The sequence below is a fragment of the Motacilla alba genome, chromosome 2 (genome assembly GCF_015832195.1).
Source record: "Motacilla alba alba isolate MOTALB_02 chromosome 2, Motacilla_alba_V1.0_pri, whole genome shotgun sequence".
Classification (NCBI taxonomy): domain Eukaryota; kingdom Metazoa; phylum Chordata; class Aves; order Passeriformes; family Motacillidae; genus Motacilla; species Motacilla alba.
The window spans coordinates 67,516,831-67,544,428 of NC_052017.1; the positions used below are offsets into that span (position 1 = coordinate 67,516,831).

Here is a 27,598-nt window from a genome sequence, read left to right on the forward strand (position 1 = left end):
TAATGAAAATTCATACTGGAAATGAGCAAAGAATCTCTGTAAGAAAGAACATACCCATTTGCTCCAAAACATAGGATAGGCTATTTGGCACTGAATGGGTACTATGTCTTTGGCACTCGCTTATTTTAAGCCAAAAATTGAAATCTGAGGAACTCTACAATTAATTACACATTACAGCAGGTTACCAGAAGAAGTTTAAAATATGTAAATAAGATGGCCTCTACCTCCTAGCTGGAGCCATCTATTTTATTTATATTATGCACTGAAACAAGGCTCAGAAAAGTAATCTCAGAAGCATAATGGGAAAGCTCAGATGAGGTGCTCTCAAAAAATAAGTGGACAAAATCTCTTTTTCTCCTTTTTGAAACACTCTTAGTTTTGTAGGTCACAAATCATTCAATGATTTGCTATTGAGCCTTTCTCCCACCAGACTGAGTTTTTCAATAATCACCTGAGAAAAATCATGGCAAGACCAAAAGAAACAGAAGAGGCAGCAAATGCCCTTCATTTTAATGAATGAAATTACTCTTCACAGCGCTATAACTGTCTTCATAAAACTTAGGGATTTAGATCAGCCTGATACTTCTATAGCACTTACAACCAACCTAAAGAGCTTTCTTAATGACTTCATGTTGATCTTAGATCCCTGGCATAACCAGGCGGCAGAATAGCTGAGAAGTAAGGATTTTCTGTATACTTAACAGACACATACTTTGGATATCCTATCTTCCTAACCTTTAGTAACATGCCAAAAAAAAAAAAAACAAACCAAAAAAATGTCTCAAACAAATAATAAAATACCTTACCAAATTACACAATCTTAAATTTACAGTAGAGATATGGAGATTATTCCTGGTTAGATTTACTCATGTTATTAATTCAGAGCAGCAGACTCAGGCAATGAAATATGAATTCTCCCCAAGTCAGGCAAAAAAAAAAAAACCCAAACACTTGATTCTATAGTCCATCCAGCAAATTTTGTGGGCAAAAGCCTATTATATTTACAATAAAAACCAAACAGCATTGATTAAAGCTTATTTCATGTAACTGAGATATAATAACACACACCCCCTTATTACTTATTCAGAGTCATTACATTTGGAAGGAACCTCTGGAGATCATGGAGTCCAAACCCCCTGCCATGGCAGAGTGACCTGGAGCAGGAGACACAGGAACACATCAGGTGGGTTTGGAATGTTTCCAGAGAGGGAGAATCCACATACTTCCTGGGCAGCCTGTTCTAGCACTCTGCCATTCTCAATTTAAAGAAGTTCCTTCCTCATGTTGAGGTGGAATTTATGTTTTAGTTTATGGCCACCACTGAAATGAGTCTGCCACCATCCTGTTGACACCCACCCACTTTTGAGATATTTATATGCATTATTGAGAACTCTCAATCTTCCTTTCTCCAGACTACACAGGTCCAGATCCCACAGTCTGTCCTCACAAGAGATGCTCCAGACCCTGAATCATCTTTGTGGTCCTTGACTGGACCCCCTGCAGCAGCTCCTTGTCTTTCCTGTATTGAGGAGCCCAGAAATGCACACAGCACTCCAGACGTGGCCCCACCAGGGCTGAGCAGAGGGGGAGGATCACCTCCCTTTTCCTGCTGGCCACTCTTCCTGATGCACTCCAGGATAACATTGGCCCTCCAGGCCACAAGGACACGCTGCTGGCTCATCATCAACTTGTCACCCACCAAGACTCTGAGGTCCTTCTCTACAGAGCTGCTCCCTAGGGGGTCAGCCACCAGCCAGCACTGGTACTTGGGATTATTCTCCCCAGGTGTAGGACCCCACACTTACCCTTGCTGAACCTCATTAGGTTCCTCTCTACCCAACTCTCCAGCCTTTTAAGGTCCTGCAGAATGGTGGAACAGCCTTCAGGTGTGTCAGCCACTCCCCCCAGTTTTGTCAGGGAAGTTACTGAGGATACATTTCATCCCTTCATCCAGGTCATTCACAAACAAGTTGGGTAAGACTGCAGCCAGTACTGCTCCCTGGGGAACACCACTGACTACAGGCCTCCTGCTGGTTTCTACCTGTATTATTACCTCTAGACCACAAAAGCTACCAATTAGCTTGGATATGTATTACATCAGTAGCCATCCTGTTCTGGGAATTTACAAGGCAGGCGTCTCTGAAGCAGTCATTCCAGAACTGGGTATCAGTTTCTGGAATTTTATGGGGCAGGTAATATTAGACAAAGTGAATGTTAAGACACAATTAAGGTAATTTTCCATTTCCATGTAATCTCAAATATATTTCTACTGGTATGTTTAGACATCACCACAAATTCCACTATCAAATAAATATACAAATATTTCACCTTAGAAAATCCATGTTTAAGAATTCTGTTGTGGTACTTCCCTGTCAGGTGCACCAGAAGGAAGCTACCCCACTGCAGCTTTCACATAGCAGTAGTTAAGATTTGCCACTGACAGAAGAAAAAGCAAACCTGCAATTGCATGCAACCACAAGAGGCCCTGAATTAAGTATTTCTGGTCAACCTGTAAATGAAGGCAATTTTCTCATTTGCACAGTGAGCCAGGATACCTTTTCTGTCACTGTCCAGTGTCAAAAGTATCACTTTACACTCCAAACCTTCTGGACTAGTACCTCTTAGGAAGTATATTGTTCTTGAGGGCATTTTTCCTCTTTCTTACAGCAAACTGTTACCTGTTACAGAACTATAAAGATCCTTGTAAATATCCTGTGATAGCCCATAAACTGCAGACTATATTTAAATGTTGAGACATGAATTTTAATTTGTCAAACTCTTGCAGAAACACTTGAAATTAGGTGGTCTTTACTGGTATGTTGAAAAGAAAATATAAAGGACAACAAGTATCAATATTTTCATTAAGCACACAGAGAATTTTCCTTTAAATTTAACAATGAAGCATTCCAATTCATTTCAGTGGTGACCCTATGAAGCTGGTTCTTTAAAAGCCTGAGGTCATATTTACCTTGCAAACAACAGGCTAGATTTGTCAACTTTCTAGGATATGTTTAAAACCAGACAGAGTCAAAGATTTTCAGAAAAGTCTTGGCTAATGCTTCACTGCTTATGTCATTAAATAGGTCCAAAAAACAATTTGAACAGTCTTAAAGTGAAGAGCATGCATGGCACAAGGACAAATGGGTTATTAGAATACACATGCTGTTTCTTTAAGCCTGAGACAGGAAGCCAGATCCTGGACAGGAAAAGTTTGTAGCAGAATTCACTTAACTGAAGCTCTGCCAGTTTATAATTAATGACCTCACTCATTATATTTTGTTTTTTCTTTTTAAACCTTAACCAGGCATTTGTTTGACCAAAAACATGTACAGCTAGCAAACAAAATGAAACTAGAAGATGACTTTCCTGTATGATGTCAAGGTAGAAGTGATACGATTAATGTGGAAAGTCACTATTTCAATACATATCCTAGTAGTATATAAATCTGTGAGATATTCTGAGAATGTGTATTTCCCTCCACCCTCTGAATAACAGCCTTAATACAAATGAGCTCAGGTCCAGTAACAAGGCTATTAGCTCACATACCTAGAGCCCAAGTGATCTATAAATCATTTACCTTCACACAGAAAAAGAGATGAAAATAACTATGGCACCATTTTAAAAGAAAGGATGAGGGTCACTGGGAAATATGTGGGAAAAGAAAGGATTGTCACTGTGGAATGAGGAGGAACAAGCATAGGACACAGATTATTCAAACGTAGTGCATAATTTTTTGCAAAGTCTGGAGATAAAAATGAAACAGAAAGTGCAACTGATTCAGCAGTGTCAACTACTGAAACTGCAGGTCACTGTGCAATAAAAGAGTCAGTTCACTACAAACACTAGGAATTGCATGTGTGGAGAAAAAAAAAAAGTAAAAGTAAGAAAGAAGTGAGTTTGCTGCATGCTGCAAATATCTGCAAACAACATCACCTGCCCAGAGTGAGCAAGCAATGCATAGCAAAGACAGCTATAGATCTTGGGATTCAGATTTTTAAAAGTGGAACAATCTTTAAAATCTCATAGGCAAAACATTTTGAATTTTCAACTGATTCAGGAAGAGCACACACTTCATTTAAATTTAAACTTGATCAAAATTTGAGGCATGCATAAATTAAAGCATCCCAAGGCTGCCCTTGATAGTGGGATGGTTTTCCCTTCTACAGAGGAGGAAGGTATGGCAGTGAGCACAGCCCAGTCCTGCATGGAGACAGCAAAATGCTGGGCTCTTCTGGTGCCAGTCAAAAAATCATAACCATAATCTAGGAAATTCACTGAGGAAAAAAAAAAAAGGGGGAAAACCAAAGAGAAAAAAGAAATACATTCATTTTTCTTGCCATAGTGGAGTATATATTGGTGCAATGGAAGCAAATAAGGTATTATGCTGTGCTGCAAGCTTTACAAGAATAAAATTATGAAGTCTTCAGACTCTACAAAGTCTCACAGGTGCTAATGTCACCCCTAAGTTTGAGAAACAACAAAACAAGGTTAGGAAATCTCAGAAGGTCATGGCTGCTGGATTAGACAAGCCTGGCCAAAAAGCTGTGCTGTGACAGATCAGGAGGGTCACTGGGACACTGGCTATAGGAACTGGGGGGATGACACTGGTACAACTCTCTCCAGTGGAATTATGATGTTTCCCCCCATAAATACACTTGGACCACTGCTGTTATTTTTTCCATAAAATTTTGGCTCCTACTCTTGGCCACCCAGTTTTGAAGAGACACAATCTCCAGCGCCCCAAAAAAACCACAACACAAAGCCACCACCAGCACAACCACCCCACACACCTACAACCAACCTCTACAGGTTGCTTGAAATCAAGTAAAAAACCTAATGATAAAGGATAACGAGGAAAGAAAAGAGAATAGATGTTTTTGAGACTGGTGGTAGAACAAGGAATTATTCACAAAGGGTAACAACCACTGCAAGATGAGAGAAGCAAGGTGTATGAATAATTGAAAAATACATGAAGAAATTCACACACTATGAAACTAAAATTACTTTTCAAGTCAAAGGTCTGCCTTGGCCCCAGTTCTAGTCAGTACTGTTTAATCAAGACTCAGATAATGGAAGAAAAACTATACTCATAAAATGAACAGATTACATCAAATTGGAAGGACTGCAAATGTTTATAAGGGGAGCATCACATTCCTAAATTATATATCTGAATTTGAAAGACAGCTTGAAAAGAGATTTTTTATTTGCATGAAAGAAAAATAAAACACGCATTAAAAATATGCAATAACAGACTACGGAGGAGAACATAGGAAAACTTATTGAGATATATAATCAATCATGAAATCTACACCCTGTTAATATATAAAAGAAGGCATGTTAATATATAAAAGGCAACACCCAGTTCAGAGGCACATTGATAAGGAAACTTTACATGTGCAAATCACAATACATTCTACTAATTACCTGCTGAAACAATCCAGTTTTGAGAAATGTACCTCAAAAGAGACACTTTGGACTGTTCATGGCTGATCCACAAAGTCAAGAGATTTAACAACAATACATAAGAGGAAAGATTAACAGATTAGGGTCTTTTAAGTGCATAAGGAACAAGTATCAATATCTGACACTGTTCTACATCATGTGCAAGTCAGACATTAATTGTTTATTGGAAGAATCACTACTGAATGGCATTGGCTGGACCTGTACTAATTAGAATACACTGAGGAAAGAAAAGAAGTGGACTTCTCAAATAAAAGCAGTATGAAAGGAGAGTTAGAGATGGTTTAATTCCAATTATAGATGTATTTTAGGAACCAATCATGCAACCTCTGTTAGGGAAAACAAATGCTCAATTCTGTCTTAGTAAAAGAATGGACTAAGATGATCAGCATCTCCTTGAGTCCAAGCTGTAGCCCATACAAAATCACTGAGGTTTAAAAATAAATTCTGCTTTCCACATGCATAGTTCCAGTTTCAACACTACTGTATTTTGAATGAAGGCCAATATTTATTGCTTCAGTGACATGTTGTTCTACACAGCTCTCAAACTTCAGATGTTTGGTATTTCTAACTGGAGAAAACATGTTGGAGTAACAGGCTTACTATAAACAGATACTATCTTGCTAGTTTGAAGCTATTGGTAGAAATCAGCACCACTAAAGACAGAGCCAATATGAGCATTAACTCCCTAAAAGATCTAAACCTACTCTAGAGCATACACCACAGAATTCCCATCTGGTAACAATACCTGCTTGAAAATTCCTAACTGACCTCTCCAATTCTCTGAATTTCTAAAAAAGACTGGAAGGCTACATGTCCAAATAATAAAATGATTCAAGCATGACTAATACTTAACAAGGTCTGAATACAGTTTATGAGTTTAATTTGACTATCTGCTGAGGTAAACGAGAGATTCTCAGAACTAAGTCCCTCTTTTCCCTCTGAAATCAGATTTCCAATGCTGAAACTTAACAAGCAAAAACTATTCTCATTTTACTTCCTGCAGTTTATGTAGGATGGCATGACACATCAGAAAAAGCACTTAACGAGAGCTGATGATCATGTTTAATTTAACTACCAAACAAACATCACTGTAGAAGCAGAACCAGATTATTCTTAGAGGTGCATATTAAGGTATGTGGGGCAATGGAGGGTTGTAACCAGTGAAATTCTGATATTAGGTTTAAAAAAGAGTTCATAAAGAGATAAGTCAAGTACTGGAAAAAGTGTCCTTGAAAATATTTTAAACAAGCCCTGAGCAACCTTCACAAGGACATCCAAATGTATGATGAAAAGCAAAACAAAAAACCCCAGAACTTTAGACACAAGATTGAACCACGTAATTTTTTTCAATAACCAAATACAACCCAATATATCCTATTCATTGGACTAACGGCTAGATCTTGGTAATTATTCTTATTACAGAGCTGAGTAAAGAGTAGTGACATATTAACCTGTTAAATACTGCCTTTCAAAACTTGTTTAGCCTCTATCTCTCTATGACCTGCTATCACATTATTCAAAATTAAGTCAAAAAGGCAACTTCCTTCATCAGTTCAAAAAATTTACACAGAATAATGGCTCAGGCCACGTTTTGCTGGGTCTGAATTACAAACTTCTTATGTGAAGCAAGGGTTTGAGTGAGGTACCTTCGTTCTTATCATCCACAGGGACACAGCTGCCACTGCAAAGAATAAAAATGGCTAAACTAAATTGTCATTTAAAAGGCCCTGTATTAGCTGAGTTGAGATATTAAGCAATCCTTCCACTGCTGTAAGAGTTCAGAGGTTTCTATGTTCATATATTACATATTGCCAGTATTTGATGAAGCTGCTTAGTGACAGTGATTGCATCTATAGTGGGGGGGCAGATTGGTCTATTGCATCAGGTTATGGGCAACTTAGAGATTGTTAATTAGGGGGCCTCAGAGTCATCTCTCTATCTCTACCCATTGTAATAAGGGCTTTTGCTTAATGAAGAAATCACATTTGGTAACTCTCCCCACCACTTTACCAGCTATTTTTAGGAGAAAAAAAAAGAAAAATGAAACCTTTTCAAAATACACCTAGGGCATGCTTCAATAAGCAGCACTGCCAGTTTCAAGGTCCTGCTTTGCCCAGCTGCCTGCTGGTTTCAGCCCGTGCTCAGTCCCTTTAAATAGGCTGTCACAAATTAAAGGATATGGACAAGAACAAGCAGCCAAAACCATGGAGTGATAAGCGGGACAGATAGAAGGAAAAAAAGACATTGTGCAAGCAAGTGCAGGGAAGCACTTCTGCTTAATGTTTAACCACACAACAGGGGGGAAAGTATGGCTTGGGCTAGGTTGCCTAATAGAAACCTGTGGCAGTATTTCTCCTTCTCTTCAAGAAAGCAGTACAGAATGAACATTTCAAAGAGGCTGCATACAGAAGAACACACTTAACCTGAACTGATAGTTACTGAAGAAGATACTTAAAATTTTCCTTACTTCTGCAGAACTTCACAGCCTACACAATGCATGGGGAAAAAAAAAAAAAAAAAAAAAAAAAAAAAAAAAAAAAAAAAAAAGCAGTGGCTTGCAAGACCTTTTATCTTAAAATCTATTTGCACTGGATGTCCCTGCAGGTATCTTTACAGACTACAGCTCAGCCTGACACATTTAAAATTAAAAAGTCTCTCCGGTGACGTGCAATTGTCTGTAGACAATTGCAACAAAAACAAATCACAAAAAGATCACAAAAAACCAAAACAAACCAAATCCTTTTTTTGTTAAAGAGGGGAAACAGCAATTCAAAAAATCCTCACTCTTTTCTTGCATTCATCAGGCTCCTTATGCCGAATGAACTTTCACATCCAAGACAAAGTCCAGAGTTTGAGCTGCAGAGGTCTACCAAGGCATCATGTAAGTCCACCTCCCTCAGCTGAGATGGAGGTTAAAGGAAGAAATTACAAATGGCAAAGGCAAGCCCTTTATTAGGATGACCTCAGCCAAAGTTTTAATAACCAGTTGTTCACTGTCAGCACACTCAGGCATTCAGGGAGGCGTAACAATCTGCATGAGTCTTGGTGGGAAGAGCAGAGGTTGCCAGAAGGAAGTGTTTGGAGGGCACATTACCAAAGCTGGGCTATGTGTACATGACTGAAACATAAGCTGCTTTTCTGCAAGCAAGCTCTTTTAATAGGAATCCAGTTTATTTATTTATTCAGAAGCAGATGGCATCCTCTCAAGATGTTATGCAGAACATGACACACAAAACAAGTATTTTCATCTGAGCATATTTTTTCTAATCAACTCCCTGCTATTCATCATTAAGTGACAAACAAAAATTTAGTCTCCAGAGTCTGATAATACTCTAGGCTAACTGGAGCTAACTCAGGATACAGCAGTAAGTGATGAAATGTAATGACTTGTAATGCACTGGAGCACAGACTAGATGACGTCAGTGTCTTTTGACTTAAAATGTTCTATGAAAAAAGCTTTCCAACTGCAGGAAAAAAAAAAATTACAATTTGCAGCCTCCGTGCTGATGAGCACATTTGATAGACAAGCCCCATGACCTATGGTTACTCAGAAGTGCCTAACGCAATTTTTTGATTTTATACAAAGGAGAACAAAAGGCAAGAAATCTTGTCAGAAAGTGTTAGTAATACTGCCATGCAATCACTGTATTGTAGGATTCTGTGTGACATTGCTGATAGCTTTCATACAAAGTTTTTATGTAATTCCTGCTGAATCAGGACCTTTAATCTCCATTCACTGCAAAGCCTAAGCAACTACCACAAAGACCTGTAGAAGGATATCATGGCAAAGAAAATGTTATCCCTCCATGCAGACAAAACACAATTTAGAAGGAAGTCAAGTACTATCAAATACTCCCCTCCCTCCTAACCCTTCCCACTCCACATCTCAACTCAGAGACCATTGCGGGCCATCCTTACTAGATACACTATGTTTTCCTTTTAATAGGGAAGTCATACATATCTAAGTGTATTGAGGTTAATTTGCCACACAATGGTGTGGCAATGCAATGCAGTACACCAAAAGTGAGTCATCCTCTCATTATGGCCTCATACAACACCTAATTAAAATATAAGGGACTCCCACAAACTAAAGTAATTTTAGAAGCTTCTGCATGAAGAATGTGCACACTCCTAATATTTTCTCATAATTTAACAATTCACTGGTTTTATTTTTAAATAAGACCACATTGAAAGAATAGTAGTATCAACTCAAGGAATTTGTAAGTTATGTACTTTACCAAGGTGGCTCAAATTCAGCGGTCACTGAAATCACATTAAACTTCTAAGGTCCCTTTCTTTTCCTGCCAGCGTTTTTCCAGTTTCTTTTCATCACCTCCCCTGCACTCCTACCTGAGATCATCACTTCCACTCTCTATGAAAGGTGGTCCTTCCCACTCCTCTCCCCTATGCCTTCCATTTCTTCCATTGGCAAGGCAGGGGAAGGGAAGGACTTGAGGATTTGGACTGCACTTGGTCCCATCTCCTTGGGAAAAGGCAAAAGACTCCAAGAATGGATCCTCTGGGACCAACTCAGCCTGTGGCCTGACTGTTGGGATGAACTACTATATGGAGTTAAAGATAATAAGGGAAAAAAAAGAGTTGTATTTTTTCTCAAACTTACTGCATCACAAGATAACTTGTACCCAAAGTTCTCATGATCAAGAAAGATAAAATTTACAAAACTGTAGTTTTATTATGAAGAAATTTTGTCACCCTCTTTCTCTTATAAGGATAAATTGAGTAGGTAAATCTAAGCTAGTTTCAGTGTGAACATTCAATTTCTTACTAGTTACTTACTCTCCCTTTACTTTGTTGTGCCTGAACATGGGTAAGAGAAATAAAACTATGTTTTATTTACATGTGTGTAATTTTTATTTTTAAGAGTTTAGACCATTATTATTTGGGATGATTTTGCCCAACTCAAGTGCTCTTCTGAAGATTAGCCTGCATCATTACTTTACCACTCTGCTATATCCAGAATGCTGAAGAGACTTAGCAGGCACCTAAATATCATTGGAGGTTGGAAAGGAACGTTTAAAATTAAATTTTTCATACTTGCACTGTTTTTCTTCTATAGTTTTTCATACTGAAGACTATTTCCAAGCATTGCCAGCTGGTCTGATTTTGCGTTCTCTGTCCCCTTTTGGGAAAGAGACAAGAGTTGAGATGATGACTGAACTCCCAACAGCTCCATAGGAAGGAGCTGCCTCCATGGCCTGCCTCTCCCACAACTAATCCTATGGAAATGCAGCCAACTAGCAGCTCAACACTAGTGAAAACCTAACAAACCAGCTGGTAAGGGCTATTCAAACCTGTCTGCATTTCTTAACTTTTTCATTAAAAAAAAACCACAAAACAAACAAACAAACAAAAAACCAAACCAAAACAACCCAAACAAACTTGAAACAATTTTTGAATGTTCATCTCATGAGATACTAAGATAAAAAGAAAATGAAGACTTGGGGGTCTGGGCCTCCTGCCCTTAAGTTAGTAGTAAACCCACTTGCTGGGCCAGAGATTTCCTGTATTTCCAGAGATTAACCTGGTTACTGTTTGTGAGTCTGAAAAAAGATACAGCTGGAGAAATGAATACTTACAGCAAATTTAGTAACTTATATATAAATATGTAATGGATGAGAAAATAATTCCTTCAGCGAACTGGAATGATGCTGCTGTTCTTTCCAATACTGTAACTGAAAAAGACAATAACAAAAAGCTCCCCCCTCATGTACTATAACTGAGAAATACTGAAATCAAGGTTGTCACTTTTTGCCTTCAGTCTTTTGTTTGATCCCTGATGAGAACAGAAACTAGTTGGGATCCCTGTGCCAACTAGGGATATTACAATTTAGTGTGGTTATAAAAATTCAGAAGTGAAGAAGGGCATTACATCCTCCATGAAGGGAAGACTAGAGTACAATCCCATTTTCAGCTGTTCCTCTAATGGGCTTTACCCTAACTTTAAATATTTTTCCATGAATGTAGATGTTCTGTCAACAAAATTTCAATTGCGTATTTTTCTTCATAAATCTTCAGCTTCGAACACTACATTTTTAGTACACGAATTAATTTTAAACAAATCAACGAAATGCCTAAGTATTAGAAACTTCATCACTGAAACAGTACCTTAGTCTCACAGAACACCAGGTTGGAAGTGACCTCAAGGATCTTCTCATCCAACCTTTCTTGCAAAAGCATGGTCTAGACAAGAAGACCTAGCACCCTGTGCAGCTGATTCTTGAAAGTGTACAACTCTGGGGAATCCACCACTTGCCTGGGGAGATTATTCGAATGGCTGATTGTTCACATTGTGAAAAATTCTCCTCTTGTGATCCATCTCACCAGCAGCAACTCGTATCCACCCATTACTCTTACTCCTCATCTTTCCCATATGACTCCTTGCTAAAAGGGAGTATCCATCTTCTTTGTAACCACCCCATAAATACTGGGACATGGTGGTAAGGTCTTCTCTGAGCCTTCTTTTCCCAAGGCTCAACAAATCCATTTCTCTCTCAGCCTTTCCTCATGCATCACCCTGCCCAGGCCTTTGATCCCCTTTGAGGGCCCTCTCTGGACCCTCCCCACCCTGTCCACACCTTTTTCCATTGTGGGGACCAAAACTGAACACAGTATTCCAGGTGCAGCCTGACAAGCAATGATTAGAGAGGGACAATGACTTCTCCATCTCTGCTGGCGATGCCCTTGTTGATGCAGCACAGCATCCTGCTGGCTTTCTTTGCTGCAGCAGCAGCACACTGCTCACTCAGACTGAACTCTTTGTCTGCCAGGACTCCCAGGTCCCTTTCCACAGAGCTGCCTCTCAGCTGGGTGGATCCCAGCCTATGACACACTCCTGGATTATATCTTCCTTACATGGGATACCAGGCCAGACTGTCACACATTAGTTTCTTTAGGAGGAGGCTGTAGGACACTATTTTGGAAACCCTGGAGAGCTCCAGGTAGACAATGTCACCACTCACCCTCCACATCCACTGAGCGCATTACTTTGTCATAAAAGGTGGTCAGGTTTGTCAAGCAACATTTGCCCTCGGTGAGTCTGTGCTGGCTCTTCCAAATGACAAGTTTCATCTGAGCTGTGATGGCTCTCAGCAGGACTCATTCCATCACTTTCCCAGGGACTGAAGTTAGACTGACGGACCTATAATTTCCTGGATTTTCCTCTAAACCTTTCTCTTAGATGGGGGTGACATCAGCCTTCTTCCAGTTTCCTGGGACATCCCTGATCTACACAACTTCTCTAAAACTATGGAGAGTGGCCTTGTGGTGATGTGAGCAGCCTCCTAACACCTCTGGTGGACAGTGACAAGGCCCATCAGTGTGTATGGGTCTAATTCCTGTGACAGGTCACACTCCAACTATTCTTTCACTGATGGAGGGTCTGTGTTTGCATGCACCTGGATTTTTGTTCCCAAGCCCAGGGATCCAGCAGTGCGGGTAAAGATGGTGGTGAAGAAAGTATTGAGAACCTCTCTGCCTTTCCAGCACTGCTGGTGACTGTTCACTCTTCCTGTTTAACAGTAAGTTAGTATTTTCCTTCTGTTTCTGCTTGTTGTTTTCTTACCTAAAGAACCCTTTCTTGTAGTTTTTCACATCTCTGGCAAACTTCAATTTGAGCTGAGCTTTTGCTTGTCAAACTGCATCTCTGCACACCCTGACAACGTTCTTGTAGTTCTCACCAGTTGTCTGTCTGCTTTTCCATCTATGGTGCACTTCTCCTGGCTTTGAACAGACTCAAAAGCTTGCAGTTAAACCAAGGAGGCCTCTCCCTAGTTCCCTCACCTTTAAAGGGCAAGAATGGTTTTTGAACTTCCAGGAGAGTGTTCTTAAAAACCTCCCAGCACTTGCTGTCTCCTTTATCCCCCATGGAAGCTTCCCACAGAACCCCTTCCAACCGAGCTCTGAGCAAGCTGAAGTTTTCTCTTCTAAAATTTAAAACAATTTTGTTAATATTAACCTTCAGTGTGTTCAGCAGGATTCCAAACTGCAATATTGTGACCAGTGCAGCCCATGCTATCGGTAGCAGAGATATTACAAAGCACTACTACATTTAATTTATTTGTTCAAAACAGTCATGTCACAGTATCTAACAGATGTAAATGAGACCGATCAGTGGTACAACAAACAATGGGCAGAGCAGTTCTAGGATTTCACAGCAATTTCTGAAAAATCTAAATTAAAAGAAAAATAAAATAAGCCTGTATTTGCCGATATAAGCCTATAAGCCAATTTGCCTACCTAACTTCATCCCCTACAAAAACATTTTACTCATAAACGAAATCACAATACAACTAGAGCAGAATTACAAGAGTATCTGTGAAAACTGGACACATACCAAGGAATTTACTGACCTATAAACAAGGTCTGTAAAAGCACACAAAGATCATATAACAGTTCATATCATCCCGCAACCAACAGAAATCCTCCTGATCTGCTGAGGATTGCCAGGGATGCTGGAGTATGGCAATTTTCCAAAGGTTTCAACAGCCTCCCCAAGGGCCTTCTGTAACCCTGACACAGTGCTGCCCAACTTACTCCTGGGCAGGAGAACTTAAAATTGCCTGAGAATACTGCATTTTTCTTTTTAGTCTTCAAAGAGTATGAGGCCTGTCCAAAGAGTGTATGTAGTAGTTACAGGAGAAAGATAGGATAATATTTAAGTATATTTAACAACCCCCAACGCATAAAAGACTGAAATGTTTGAACATGTGATCACTGAATTTGACTGAGTTGTTAGAAGATCATAGTATGGCTAATGCTGACACTGGCTAAGTACTACAATATTAGACAAAATTACAAAAGGAAAAGTATAGAGATGTTAATATCAGGCCAACTACAGACCCACTGACTTTTACACAGGTTTATCCTGAAATAAATGTTATTTATAATTCCTACCCTTTTTAACCTGAACATATGTATTTGTCCTATCTGTACTACAGTAGCCTATAGGGTTTGTAATTTAAAATACACCATAGTGTGGTGAAAATGTCTTAATATCACACTTTAACTGAAAAGATTCTAGAGTTTATTACTGTTTCTTAAAATTGTGTATTACTGACATGCCTATAACATTTACTAGAGAACGCACTACTCATTAACATGCCATGCACCAATCACTACTCTACTAATATACTTTATTTAACTACAAAATGACATTTCAAACTGGACTATGCCAACAAAACAGAAGTAGGGAACCCTCAACTATTACAAGGTATAAGAGAGGAACAATGACTCCTTGAAGATGACCACTGTTCCAGAGTGAAACTTATTACTAGAAAGAAGAAAGGACTTCAGAACAAAATACCTTAACATATTGTAACAAGTCCATTTTCTCCCTCAAAGCTTCACGGGAAGCTGAAAAATAAGGATTGGTGGGCAGTACTAATTGTTTTGGCTTGTATTACTCTTTCAGAAGACTTGGTGCTCTTTAGTGCTTAGTGCTACTCAGTGCTTTAATGTTAGCTAGTTACATCTGGATTTGGAAATGCAAAAGAATTCTGAATGCAAAGCACCAGCACTGTTCCATGAAGTCAATAAACATAACAGGTACCTAAACCCACCAATGTGAAGAATGAAAAAACCCACAACATTTATTTTTTATGTGTCTTAAAGGTACTCATACCTGAATAATTTCACCCATTGCTTTCAAAGCTGATTATACATAATACACTTATTACCTTTTACTTTTTCTTTAGAGCATCTAAAGGGTTGTGGAATCTAGCATTCCAGAAAGAGAAAGAAAATCCTTCAAATAAACATTTCCTCAGATTCTTAAGAGCAGAAAATAAATCAAGTTTAGAAAACCCTATTTTCAGAGTATTTCTTTCAGAAGAGGTCCTGGCTCCTGACCCATGGTTTGGGCAAGCCCTCCACTTCCTATTATTCCTATCTGGTACTGTATGACCATTTGAGAAAACGCATTCTCTTTCTATAGAGTTATTACACCATACATACTAATATTATACATATTAATGGTAAGCTTTTAACTTCGTTTACATTTTACCATTTTTTAAGTTGAAAACTTTCTTTTTCCTACACGGATGTGGAATAAGAAATATTTAAATTTTGTTTTTTTCTCCCTCTCACCTATTTAGAAAGGTTTTTTCCACTGCTCCGTTGTCTGTGCTCAGAAAGATCATTTATAAAAACCCCTCCCAAACCAGACTGACTATATGGGACCCAATAAAGCTAATGGAACAAAAAGCACTATCAATGTGAAAAGAAACAAGAAAACAAAATGGCCCACTAGCTTTCAATAACAGCAAAGATATAACTTGTGTTTTGTATAAACTTTTAAATATTTAAAATAAGTTTTCAAGCTAATTGCCTACCCATGCACAGAAGGTAAAAATAGATGATTCTCTAAAGAATGCAGAATAATCTGTCATCCTTTCTACTCAGAAATTGAAACAGAAAATCACAAACCACATAGTAGGTTGCTTGAAATACCCATTGTTACCATATTGGGTTTGCCTGCTTGTAGTAACGTAAGAAAAAACCCACTATCTTTGAATTCTTTGGTGAAAGGGTGTTACCCTGCACTGCCACAATTACATCTTCACACACTTATCAAGCCTGAGAGAAGCCCTGGCAGGATATTCTTCCTGTTTGCTGAAAATTTGTTTTTGAATTAGCTCTGTCAATAAAGTGTTATGTCTGGTAAAATAAGCTTTGCATTTACTGTTGCTTTCAATTCATTCCTGTATTTCTCAAAAGTGCCCTCTGAATTTGAAATCCATCCAGAAAACCGAAGGATGAGGGGAGAGTACAAGACAATAATTCTGTTTACACTAGATGGGATTTTGAGCTCACTATACCAAATCAAAGGAGGATGGATGACAATCTGTGTTCTTTACCTAAAGCATCTGAACTTTGAAGCATTTTTTTTCTAATATGATTGCTTTATACATTTCTATAAGCAAGTTCTGTAGAGTAAGAGTGCTTCACATAAGGACCCAGCAGGAACCAGACCAGAGCTCTACTTTCTCACTGCTTTTCCAGTGCCTATCCTGATGCCCTAACAGGGCAATAATTAGAATCTCTGAACATTGCACAGTAAAAAGCTAATTCTATGAATAATAGTTAAGAGAATATTTCCATAAAAATACTGGCTAACAATGTAGAAAAACATATAAAAATAACTGAATTAAAACTTTCTGATGTCACAAAACACTTCCTTACTCCTGAGGAAAGAGAAATGACATTGTTTGTAAAACAATATCAGGCCTATAAATATGTTATATTCCCATTATCCCCATAAATGCCTATTTTTTTAAAATGGCCATTACCTCTCTCTCTTGGACTCAAACATAGTTTAGCAAAGAATTCTCAGGACTAAATGGGAGCATCAACTAAAGCTACAACTAATCTTTCTCTTTTGAATTTGACACCCTTTGATTTCCCTAGATGTCCCCTTTTCTTACTCATTCAAGTCCAGAATAGAAATTTCCAACTACATTAATCATTATTTCACCATGCATGTAATTTGTTTCTTCTCACAAATATTTACTGTATTCCTTTTAGACATAGGATTTTTTTAACAAATTACTTAATATCCTCTTTGTTCCCGTTGTACCAGCTTTCATCAATGTTTTGGCCTAGATTCCCCAGCTGTGTATACACTGGAAGTATACTGGGACACCTCTCATAGGGACCTTGCCAGCCACTTATTCTGCTCCCTCTCATTCTAGCCCATCTTTCAAACAACACAGGAATTCAAGCTGAAATGCAAAGGACAGCAGTGCTAAGGCATGGAAGACATTGTGCCAGCCAGTGTGTTATCTACAGATTCATTACACACCAGGTGTGACCGAAGAGTAACAATAAATGTGTGTGAAAAACAGAGAAACCTTGAGAGCTTCTTTAGTCCAATATTAGCCCAAGTCTTCTTGGAGTTGCCCTTCGCAGCGCTCAGGCATTCCTATCTGCATCCCAAACTAAAAATTCTGTTTAGGGGCATGCAGAAAAATGATCAGCTCAAGTTATCTTCCTGCTCTTCATTACTTCATTTAGCTCCTGCTTCAGGTATGCCTCTCTGAAATTTCTGTTTTCTTGCACCTTAAGTAATAAAGTGTTTCTCTGCAAGTTTTGTGCTTTTGCTGCTCACTGCAACACTTTCTTTAAAAAGAGATCACTAAATATAAATAAGCACAGATCCCACTGCCAACCTTGTGGTACAACTACAATGAACCACTAAGCCTACTCTGTTTTCCCTCCTTCCAGTCAGTTTCAGAGCAGTCTTTTGAAGTACAACTTCTTACTTTCTTTGGTTGCCTCTTTCAAGGAATATTTTCAAAGAAAATAGATGACAGTCTGTATTTCTTTATCCATGCTTCAATAAGATGGTTAAAGAACTCTTAGGAACAATAGTATGATGCTTTCCTCCACTTCCACATTAAATTTTACGACTTCCCAGTTTTCAGATGCATTTAAATTTAGAATATTATAGCTCAAAGCGCCAATGTTTATGATTTGCCTTTGTTTCTTAAAGGTGTCTAAACCATAATAAACTTTCAAGCATTTAAAATTACACTTACTAAAGACAAAAGCTTTTTTATGTGTTCTAAGATTGCAAAACTAAGAAAACCATTACTTAAAGAAGAAAACAGTTACTATAGAAGAATTAACTGTTTGATAATTTGTGGCCCAATGCATTTCAGAGTGTGTTCTTAAATAAGTTTACAATATAAGTGGTATGTAGAGCAGGTAATGTAGGTATTTTTGTTTGGAAAAAAATGCATACAGTGTTACAAACATGCAGCTTCTGTATTTATTTTCTTTTAAACAACAGTAGTTCGTTGTATTATTATCAGCAACTCACAGCAGCAGCTCCAGATCATGGTTATGCCACCTTGAGTACTGAAATTTCTCTGGGTAGGAAGTAGAGTTATTCCAGGGCAATATAATATATACATGTATACATAAAAATAAAAGGTATTTTTATGAACATCTATAACATTCAAGATGGTATCCAGCTGTTATCCCAACAGCTAGCCTTAAAAAACCTTGGTTTTGAATCTTAGTTTTGCATCTTCCTAAATCTAACTATATCCTCTCTTTCACAAACATTGGTGTAAACACTGTATTTCAGAGTTTTGTCATAATTGCATGATATTTTATCCCACCTGTAAAAGTCTCCCTGTGAGGATGTTTTGTTGACTTTATTTTACGTAGACAATGTGATCTAGGCAAATCTTCCACAAACCACATTACAGTTGTTTTAGCTGAGTTTTTTAACGGATTTTTGCATCAAACTATTAAGATTAATCGTCTTTTCAAGAGAACACAGATTTATAATGACAGTTGCCTTGACAAACATGCGTTCCATCCACTTTGCAGCTTTGACAGAGATGGGAGATGAAACTTTTTCAAAAATTGAAACAGCAAGAGACAAAAAAGTGGCTGGTTACTCTACCAGGCATAACTGCAAAAGGCACCACATGAGTGTTTCTGATTTGACTTCACATTTCTAAAGCTGCTCAGAAATTCTTCAATTTTGACAATGTTGGATTAAAAAAAAAGTATCTAGCTCAACATTTTTGTTCTATGACTCAGTCTGATCTTCAACACACCTTCTCTGCGCAGATGTAAAGTAGGTTGAAAGAGTGTCTTGTAAACAGAGGCCCTGCTTCATTGTGCTTCATCTTTCCTAAGTTTTGGCACAGCAGGTGTGACAAACCTGTCCTCAGAATTTACTTCTGTCTCATTTTGGCACATATGCTGTAGGAGAATGTAATGGCAGATCATTACTGACCCCATCTGATCTGTCAGTCAAGAGACATGGAGACTCCAAATCCTCAGCTCATGTAAACTGATGTAACATCAGAGGAACTGCAGACCTGTGAGCTTTATGTTGACCAGGGGGCTACAGCTGTAATACAAATTCCAGTGAGAACAACACAGGAGTCTTTCTCGCAACTTAAGCTGAGGTTTTTATGTCCAAACTGAGAATTTATTGGGAAATTTCTTACCCATTTCTTAAAAAAAAAAAAAAAAAAAGTTCAATTCAGAATTTCCTGTAAGGATTTTTCAGGGACGGAATTAAGAAAGGAAAAATTATGTGTCCGTTTCCCTCCCCAGGGACATATCCTCTACCTCACTGTCACTTCCAGAAGGCTGATAAAAATAAGCCTGCCCTTAAAGGAGCAGTTGGTTAGGCCATTTATATATGATTAATCATATATAAAAATATGTCTCCCATACCTGGGATTGGGGAAAGGAAAGGGATCACTTTTTTCAAAGTAACTACATTTTACACTAACTCAGTTGCATTAAATGTCTACACCAATGTAACACCCAACTGAGACACCTCCATTTTGAGTACTGAAGAACGGCAGAAGAGGAAAGAAACAAGTCACTTATGCCTTATGTGTCTCAAAAATGAAAGCAAACGGAGCACTTAGATCCTGATTACTATTATTATGATAATCTGTTGACATAAACCAATACGGTTCTAAAGATAAGAGATTTTCACAGCAAGTTCTCAACCCTGGAGCTCCATGTAAAGTAACAATAATGTGTACTACAAACTGCAGAAGCAATAGGGCAGAGGGAAGACAAAAAACCAGAACAGTAACAGATCAATTTTCCACATGACATAGACCATGCACTCTACCATACTGCTTAAAACTTTTGCATTTATACTAAGCCAGAGAATATAGATAAACAAGAAATTGGCAACAATTCAGATTAATTTTAGTTAAAACAGCTGAAGAACGTGACTTTGTAAGACAGAAAGAAAAACCAATGTTAGGTAAAAATGTTGCAATATAGTGCATAAGGCACATAATAATGTGAATTCTTAAGAAATAAAATCAAAAGTCAACTTCTGGGAAAAAAAAACCCCAAAGGTATTTTTAAGCTTGATTACATAAAAACTGCTTTACTCTTTAGTAATTTGCTAAACAGATACACAACAAAGATAGAAAATTACACACTTGTGCATTTGAAAAAGAAGTTTAACCAGTAATTTTAGAAGTTAAGGTGGCTTTGCAAAGGACTTTAACCCATTTAATAGGCTTTTGTTTGCACTAATAAAATATTTGGTTGCTTTCCAGATCGCTCAGCAGAGATCAAGCCACCATCCAAATGCAATGTACAAAACACACTGAAAAAAAGAAGTTCTTCTCTTAGGGTTTTTTTTTAAAATCACATTTTACTACTTAACCAACAAAATCTCCCAACTAAGAAAAGGAGGGCTCAAATTTGCTTCTGTCCTTTCAGGATGCTAAAAAGAAATAAAAAAAAACTGTAACACATCATCCCCTTTCCTTTTGTTTTACTCTAAATTCTTCAACTTTTCTCTTAATTCTGCTTTCTCAGAGGGTTTATATGCATGGCTTGTGGTCCATCTAGACAACTCTGTGGTTCACAGCTCTGTCAGCTGCTGTGCCCTTCCCATGGGACTCTTGAGCTTGGCCAGTTATGCTGGTGACAGCAGTCCATTCCTCATGAAGAGTTCAACACCCAGGCACACCCAGGCAGAGGTGAAAAAGTAACCAGGAAAATTTGGGAGGGAATTGTGTGAGCTCCCTCACCCTAACGAACAGGGAGGGAGGAACTGAACTCCTTTAAGCTGGGCTTGGTATTGCATTGAGAACAGATGTTTCTCCTCAGTTCCACTGGCCTCCATAATCCCTTCCACGCTTGCTTGATTCCTTTTGAGACCAAAGGTATCAGACACTTAACCAAACAGACACTATTTTCCTTTGGTGTTTGAGTGGATTTTTATTTTTCCAAATCTATGGGTTTTAATCCCATAAGCTGCTTTGGGGAAAGAAGAGAACAGGTAACAAACAAAACTTAAGTTCAGTCTGTTCTTCTATTTTTTTTTTTTCTGATGCCGCTTTTCATTTGCTGACAATGCCATTGTTTTGAGAAGAAAACAGCACCATTATCCAACTAAAAAATCAGCAGACACCCTTGTTCCTTGTAGGGTGCTACACTGCAAGCATCTTTGTATTGTCACCCTGCTGCTCCTGCAAGTTGTTAATCGGAACTAATATGTGCAAGGAGGGAGATGCTGATGCCACCGTGCACACTGGTGGTGCTTGTGTGACTAACAAGTGATGTAATTTACAGCAGTTCTTGTATTTCTCTTCCCGTGTGCCAGCACCAGCCTGCCTTATTCTAATTTTGAAAACATATGCAGCTAGATGTGCTTTTCTTCCTTATTTTAGACTTTGAGCTTTGCATGCTTTTCTGCCTGAAATTTCCCTTCTTGTGGCATTTATTCTCAATTACATCCACATGTTGGACATTGCTAGCTGAATAAAAACTGTAGCAAATATAGGGTTACCCAGAATAAAAATGACTAGAATTTGCCAAGAAATGGTATTACCCTGACTTTTGGTCCTTTCTAAAATTTCAAGACAACTCTCTAGCCCTGTATGATGGACAGATCAGATCCCCTTTACAGCTTATCTTCTTGTGCACTCTATTAAATTCAACTTCCCTGGTTATTATGACCATACTCTGCTGAAACCATCTGCAGTAAGATTTCAAAGCCACTTTTTAATACCACTTTGATGAAGGAAACTTTGAGAAACTTTTAAGGTATCAGAACCTGTTGTTAGACACAAAACCACCTTTTGTCTTGCCTAGTTTTGAGTATATCCGTTACTTGTATGTGCCACTAACACCTTCTCCCCAACAATTCATTTCTTTGTTGTTGTCTTTCTACTTTGTTCATCCATTCCAGGATTGCTTTTATTAACTTTTAGTAATAGCTGATGATCACCACGTATTTCAAAATACCAGAACTACAGCAATGTTCAATTCAGTGATCTGTCCTCACTTCTTCCATACATCACCCTAATTCTTAGCTTTGTATATATATTACTCCATTGACTCAATTTTCAAGGCCAAGCCTTTAAAATATGAACATTCAACACAATGCTATTCCTTTTGATAGCAGCTTGATTTCAGTGTGCTGAGACTGCCAGGTCCCAGAGTAAACATGACTGATATTTTATTCCCCAGAACCGCTGTATATTTAAACAGATATTTGCTGACTGCCTTTTCTGAGACTGTAAGATTTTGGAATGTGAACTGCACCACTGAAGTTTGTCTCAGGAAAAGCAGGACTAGGTGCTACAATAACACTAATATTTCCCAGTAATTGCTGTCATGGCATTTTTACATGCATACACATTTCTGGGATTTTTGGTTCACACTTCTCTTATAAATTAAACAAAAAAAAGGGTAAAAACAAGGCTGGGAAAAACAAACAAGTAACAGACTAAACAGTGAGTAGTTTCACCATCCTGAGTGAGGACTTAAAGATCAACCTGAGTCACACTACTAACAGTCATAGCAGCATACTCAAAATCAGGAACACTGTTTTCATATTAAACTTTGAATTATTTTTCTAGTATTACTTCAAAAAAAATGTAATTCAGTTTTAATTTTAAAAGTTGTCTAAATTTTTTTAAAGTATAATCTGTATTTTTCTAGAATCTTTCAAAATTATGCTTTATGACTAGTGCTTTCTGTTTTGACTAATTCAGTTTACCAAGAGAAATGTCTTGATAAAAAATTCCTAAACCAGCTTAAGTAAGAAGTTATTTTTCAAAACATGCTTTTGTCTTCCTGACAGCATCCTCCAAGTGGTAGTAGGAATTCTTAAAATTAACAGAAGGTGTATGTGGAGGAGGTGGGAAGTTTGTAAAGAATGCTTCAAATGCCAGATCTATCATCTGTATTATTAATATGTCAGATCTGGTGCACATGAAGATGCATTTCTGTGCAATGAATACCCCTCATGATATATGATTCCCGAGGTCGTGCTGAAAATGTGATGAGGTGACCATTTAAGACTGAAGGAATGTCCTGAGTAAGGAGCAAAACAGGATCCTGAACTGCAGCAGCCCCATGCAGGGGAGGGAAGCACCTATTTACTACACTTTTAATGAGTTGCAGTGTGAAGTTAAAAATAAAAACAGCAAGGAGAAGAATGCATCTTCAAGGAGTGAAAAGACAGCAAATGTGTCAGCTCAGGAAGCTCCAAGGCCAGGAGAGCTCTGAAGACAGGGCTGTCTCTCTTTGCTTCTCCCTTAAAAAATCCACTCAGGCCATGCATAATGGCTGAGTTGGAGCCTGGGCTTCCATGAGGAAGATATGTCAAAGAAATCCTGAAAAGTTAGGAAGAGAGACTGGTGTCAGGTATAAGTGCAAAGGATTTTTCTTTTGCTACTTTTTTTCCAAGTTTCATAATCACAGAAATACTGCATGATTGGAAGGTTACCCCCAAAAGTGTTGCAGGTGAACAAAAGAAAACCCCAATAAACATGGATATTTAGCATCCATTTCCCAGCAGATATGCACAGCTCAGCTTGGGGACTGGAGTGGTGTATCAGGGCAGACAGGGAAAGCCTCAGTTAATGCACTGATATGCCTCCAGCAGCAGACAGAAGGTGGAACATATTGTATATGTTTCATCAACCACGTATTGTGACTATCTCCTTGGCTCTCCTTTTTTGATCTACACCTTTAGGATCTGGTGAAAACGTAAGTGTGAGAAAACTCTTTTATTGTCATCATTCCTAGAGCCAGTCAACAGCTTTCCCTGTTAGCTGCCCAGACAAATGCCTGGAAGAGTTGAAGAAGGTGGTGGCAGCTGAGGAAATTTTCACACAGCAGTGGAACAGGAACAGATCTCACCTAGTGAAGTGACACCTTCTGTGTCACTCCCTTTCCCTCGCAGGCCTTTCTGCTTCCATCTGATGTCCTGTAACTGGGCCCTTATTATTATACCACTATTACCAGTGTGAGAGGTTGGTGGGAACGATTTAATCTGATCTACCCAAAAGGATCCTTCATACCCCAGGTATTTTTCCTGGATGCCATGAGGCAAAAAAACAAGATGCCAAAGGTAGAACTTCCCAATCACTTCACTAGGAACCTCGCCATACTCCAAAACACCTATTAGCTGTCATAAAACCATCCCATGTGAAGACACACTCCTCTACCTCACCTACTCAAGAGAACTCTCGTCCTGACATCTCTTGCATCTTCCCCATCAGCTTTGTTTACATCCTCAGAGATTTGCATTCCTTCTTTAGCCCATGCAAAGCAAGAGATATTCCTGGCATCTGTGTGTGCATTGCCATGGTTACCTAGTTCATCTGCAGCAAAATGGGTTGGTCCATGACCTGACATCACAGCTCCAGGAACACATTCCTCCCTTGTCCAGCGCTTCTCAACCTCTCCGGCTGCAGCTGCTCTTTTGGAAAATCTCAATGCAAGCAACAGTGGGGTACCCAACACAAACTCTCCCAAAGCCTTTAGCACGTTTTTTCCCTATATGATGTCTCTGAGTGTGTTTTTTGGCAGGTCCAGTCCTTGAAAAATTCCAGACAATTTTTCCAGCAAACCGTCATCAACAGCACACCTGCACATTTGACCTGCTGCATTTTATTTGAGGGCGCAGTCTTTACTTGAAAATTTAGACTTGGAAATTTAGCCTTAAAAGCCTGCTTATGAGAACACTTGTGACCACACAGTTGAGTTTATCAAGGAAGAACAAAGGTTTGGGGCACAACAATAAGGACCAAGAAATCTTAAACAAGAGTCTCAGCTGGATGGAGTACAAACAGCTCCGTCCTGGAAGAGCAGTTTGAGTTACTTTGGTGTCACAAATTTTACAGTACAAATTGAATTAACTGTGACATACTTAGATATTAGCAAGCCAGATATCACTCCTAAATAAGTGTTCAATATCAAATGAGGTATAAACAACAAAATATTGATAAAATATAATGAAAACGAATTTCAATCCAGGCAGAAGGCATATGTATTTCCACAACTGGCTCAAATTTTCACAGAAACAAAGCTTATTAACTTTGTTTTTTAAGCAACATCACTCTCATGGGTTTTTTCTCCAGGCAATATTTTTAACAAAATAGATACATAAACTGTTATGAAGAATCCTTGCTCACACCATTCATCTCTTCCCATAATTAATGTTTCAAATATTCATACCAAATTTGACCTATTTAAATAAACTTAAAGCAATGATGTAATATCTGGAAATGGTACACTAAATATGTGTACCACACAATGTCAAGGCAAACACAGATATATCTGATGGTGATTCTGAAAACACAAATACCAATAAACCTCTTCAAGGAAACCAAAAGCTGTAAAATTCAAAATGGCTTTGTAGTTATATAGTTACGTAAAATAAAGTGAAGTTCTCCAAACTTGATTTAGCGTGGCTGAAACAGAGTGGGTAATTTGTCCGCATGTCAACTGCAAAAAAACTCCAGTCAAATGAAAAATCACCACCAAAATTACGACTTGTACACCTACCTTTTCCATTTATTGTTAATGCTGATGCAATTGTGGCTGTTACTGGCACTGGCAATTGTGGCACTAATGGATGTATCCTTGGTCGGCTCCCCATCCTAGCACGCTCTGCACCAGGTCCTAACAAAGCTCCCACAGGTTTTTCTGCTGCTACTTCTGGTGCTACAGAGTCATCTTGATCTTGCTCTATGTGGTCCATTTTATCTGGGCTTTCATTCTGGAAGCCATCAACTGCTGTCCGGCTCTTAATTGGACTTTTGGGCACAAGGATTTTAATACCTGATTTTGCAAGGTCCATATTTTTACGTCCAGAAAGCGACGGTGAATTGTTTTTCCGGAACTTCTGTGTGGCAGAAAAAAGTTGACTATTTTTTGACTCATGTTCTTTAGTCATAACTAAAGATTTAGAAGATGTCTTTGAAAAAGAACTATTGGTAGACCTAGAAATTTGTTTTCTGGCATTATTTGGAGAGGTCCTGTTTGTCCTGGTTAATGTGCTTTCTTTCTGCTTTTCATTGTGGCGTCTGTTAAATTCATGTATATATTCCTCACAATTGACAAGGTGCTGTTCTGGCTCCCAAGTATCATCTTCGCTGTCGTATCCTTTCCATCGCACCAAATATTCTGTTTTTCCTTTCTTGTTTTTCCTCTTGTCAACAATTCTCTCTACCTGTTAAAAATCAAAAATAAGCATTAGGCATGGGGAGATATACAACTCAAGAGAGTGACCTGCATGTAAATAATCTGTTCAGTGAAGACAGATTATAAAATAGTCTTGTAGTTTTGTAATCCGTATTGTAGTTCTATAGTATTACAGTCTTTCACTGCTGACTGGAAATCTCTCACTTTAAACTGCAGATTATTAATTTTATCTCAAAAACATATTCTAGAATATCAAAGCTGTTCTTCACTAAGCATTTTGCATGCACAAGAATCTGAAAATTACATCTTAAAACTGACAGTCAGCACTGGCCTCAGAGAAGCTCTTGCACTAACTTCAATGTGGACATGATTTCCCTCTCTCAATATGGAAGTCATGTTTAAACATGCTGTATAAATACAGGGTGTTTATCTTACCAAACTTATCAATTTGATATGGTTTAAATAATTTGCTTGCTTAGCATAAGGCATATGTGAGAATCACTTACAGTGAGCTAACCTTTAGCTATCAGAGACACTATGGAACATCTTAGGAACTGGGGGAAATTCAGATGATTTTTTTAGAGACTTCTTGTGAAAACAGAATTTGGTTTTGCCAGAGCCTTTGATACACATACTTGAACAAATTACCATGCCTCACTTATCTGCAAACAGAGATGATATATATGTCACAAGTATTAAGCATGCACATTCTACAACTGCATGTGGAACCCATGGGCTGGAGGAATTCAGGCACTGGGTGAAGCAGGCAGGGCAGACAGCAGCAGACAGCAGCAGCTGCAGGGACAGAGGCTCATGCCTCGGACTTATGCCAATCATGCTAATCCTGTGGAAAGGGAATTCTTTTACTGAGAAAGATGTAAGTGCAAAGCTAGTCTTAGGGTTTCCCCTTTTCACTTCATTTTTTCTACCCAGGCTGATTCTTCTGGTAAATCCTCCATCCCACTTCATTTCAGTTATGGGACTGATACAGCTTTCTTACTCATCTCTCTCTTCTTTTTGGTAATAAAAAAGGCAGGTGTTTGGAACCGTTATTTATTAGTTTAACTCCCAGCCCTTCATGAAAAAAAACATGCATAGAAGCTGAGATCACACCTACCTAGAAGAACCTCTGAAGAAAGTGTGACATTTACGGGAGTAGCATTAATCC

General features: G+C 38.4%; 1 protein-coding gene across 3 annotated transcripts in view; it reads right to left on the reverse strand.

Annotated features, from left to right (window-relative positions):
• Window positions 1-27,598, reverse strand: part of CDYL (chromodomain Y like) — a 105,262-nt gene that overhangs the window by 31,830 nt on the left and 45,834 nt on the right. For all 3 annotated transcript variants that reach the window (XM_038126750.1, XM_038126752.1, XM_038126751.1), the window contains one exon: window positions 25,792-26,458. In XM_038126750.1, coding sequence (XP_037982678.1) covers window positions 25,792-26,458 — 667 coding nt within the window. The remainder of the gene's footprint in view (window positions 1-25,791; window positions 26,459-27,598) is intronic.